The 1,982-nt window shown below is 60.1% G+C and overlaps 1 protein-coding gene across 1 annotated transcript; it reads left to right on the top strand.

Moving 5' to 3' along the window:
* Positions 1-367: 367 nt before the first annotated feature.
* LOC112873961 lies at positions 368-1,465 on the top strand. Its single transcript, XM_025937078.1, has one exon. The coding sequence runs from the start codon at positions 539-541 to the stop codon at positions 1,163-1,165; it is 627 nt and encodes a 208-aa protein (XP_025792863.1). The 5' UTR covers positions 368-538; the 3' UTR covers positions 1,166-1,465.
* Positions 1,466-1,982: the final 517 nt, after the last annotated feature.

A 1,982-nucleotide genomic window follows, 5' to 3' on the forward strand; every position in this document is an offset into this window, starting at 1 on the left:
ACTTCTCCCTTGGAGTACACTTCTGCGCACGTCCTTGCTGCCAGGAGCGAGGAGCCGAAATAAAAGAAAGAAAGAAAGAAAGAAAGAAAGAAAGAAAGCAACACGCAAACCACGATCCACGAAATATTTTGGTAGTAGCATCCGCCGAACATTCGGGACGAACGGCACCAGCACGGGTCCACGGCTCCTCCGGTGAGTTCGGCGACGGGACCCTCAACGCAGAGCCCAGAGCCCGGGCAGGGGGCCCAAAACCCAGCGAAACGGACGCGAACCAAGTGGAAAGGTCACGGTTTCCGCCAACACACGCCGAGTAGCCCTTTATTCGCAGACGCCGTCTCCCTGCACCACCACTCAAGGGCACCAGCAGACCGTGCGACCCGTTAAAAAAAACGCGTCCTTGACCCAACGACCCGAAGCCTTGCGTGCGTCTAAAACTAGCGCCCGCAGCGTACGCCGGATCGCGGCGGCGTCAGGCGCGCATCGAGTAATTTATCAGGGCGGCCGCGCGGAGCAGATCTCGCCGGGGCCGGGGCCAGCCATGGGTGCTGCCGGCGCGATCCGGCGGGCGGCGGCGGCGGCAGCCGACCGGGCGTGCGCGGGGGCGCGGGGCTTCCGCCGCGCGCTGGCCCGGTTCGCGCCGCGGCCCTCGGCGTTCGCGCCCGCCGCCGACGCAGAGGCCGCCGCGGTGCGCGCCGTGCGCAACCTCCGCACCTTCCGGTTCCACTACGCCGTCCTGCAGTGGGCGCTCCTGCTCGCGTCCCTCGCGCCGCGGCACCGGGCGTCCGTGGTCTTCCTCATGGCGGCCTCCAAGGGCCTCCTCGTCTATGGGGGTCTCCTCAAGGCGTTCCCCAACTCGGCGCTGCTCCGGAGGCTCCTCGACCGCCGCCTCGTCGCCGCGGTGTTCCTCGCGCTCGTGCTCGCCGACATCGTCGCCGCTGGCGCCGTCGCCAACCTCCTCGCCGCGCTCGCCGCGGGGGTCCCGATCGTCGTCCTCCACGCGTCCTTCCGCGTCCGCGACGACCTCGAGGGACCCTCGCCTGAGGCCGCGGGGGAGAACGGCAAGGACGACGAGACGGCGGCGGTCGTCGAGAAGAAGGAGGACGGCGACGTCGAGGCGGGGCCCACGCGGCGGTCCATGGCCGCGGCACCAAGACCACCCAAATGAGGAATTACTAGCAACTAGTAAAAATCATACATTTCGTAGATTAATTACGGGGTCTCGTTGTCTTGGAATATAGGAACAATTCGTGGTCAAAACCTGTCTTACCGGCCTGCTTCTTGATTCAATCCATACTGTGAGGAGGAGCCTAGGAATTTTTGGGGGAAATTCAATTATTAGAATGTAGTGGTAACTGTGACAGTGAATGTTGAGGTTTAAGATGACTCATTGTGAAGTCTCTTATTCATATTCCTTGAGTACTGACAAGTCTTTGATCTTGCAAGAAATGGCTTACACTTGATCTTCCACCGTTATCGCCACTTGTTTTTGGCGCTCCATTTGATCAAACAGCGTACCATCTTGGCGAGAAATGCGCTCCACTGCATGGTGCAGTGCAGCTGAGAGACAAAGCTCAAGGGCTGGGCCTGCAGCCATGGGTAAGTTGTGGATTCACGGCCGGTGTTGACTTATTCCCCAGATCTTGGAGAGCCAGGGAGACGGGAGGAAGTGACGGAGAAGTGCAGCTCCCTCCAACCCACCAAACAAGCTAAAGCGACCTGCCGCTGGAAGTGCTCTTTTCACCTCTTTTCACCGACAGCTGCCCACCAGGAGCCAGCACAAAAGACAGGTGAAGCCTCGAAAGAGCAAGCAACTCGCCTTCCCCAGTTGTTGACACTTCGGCGATGTTGATGTGTTGCCGCCTCTCTCCGACTGGGTAGCCTTGCAGGTGAAGTTGCAGTTCGCAAAGGAGAATACTCAGTCGACATCAGTTGAAATCCTCTTCATTTACGCCAAAGATTGAGCGATCACAGCCTGGATGATC

The sequence above is a fragment of the Panicum hallii genome, chromosome 9, assembly GCF_002211085.1.
Source record: "Panicum hallii strain FIL2 chromosome 9, PHallii_v3.1, whole genome shotgun sequence".
NCBI lineage: Eukaryota > Viridiplantae > Streptophyta > Magnoliopsida > Poales > Poaceae > Panicum > Panicum hallii.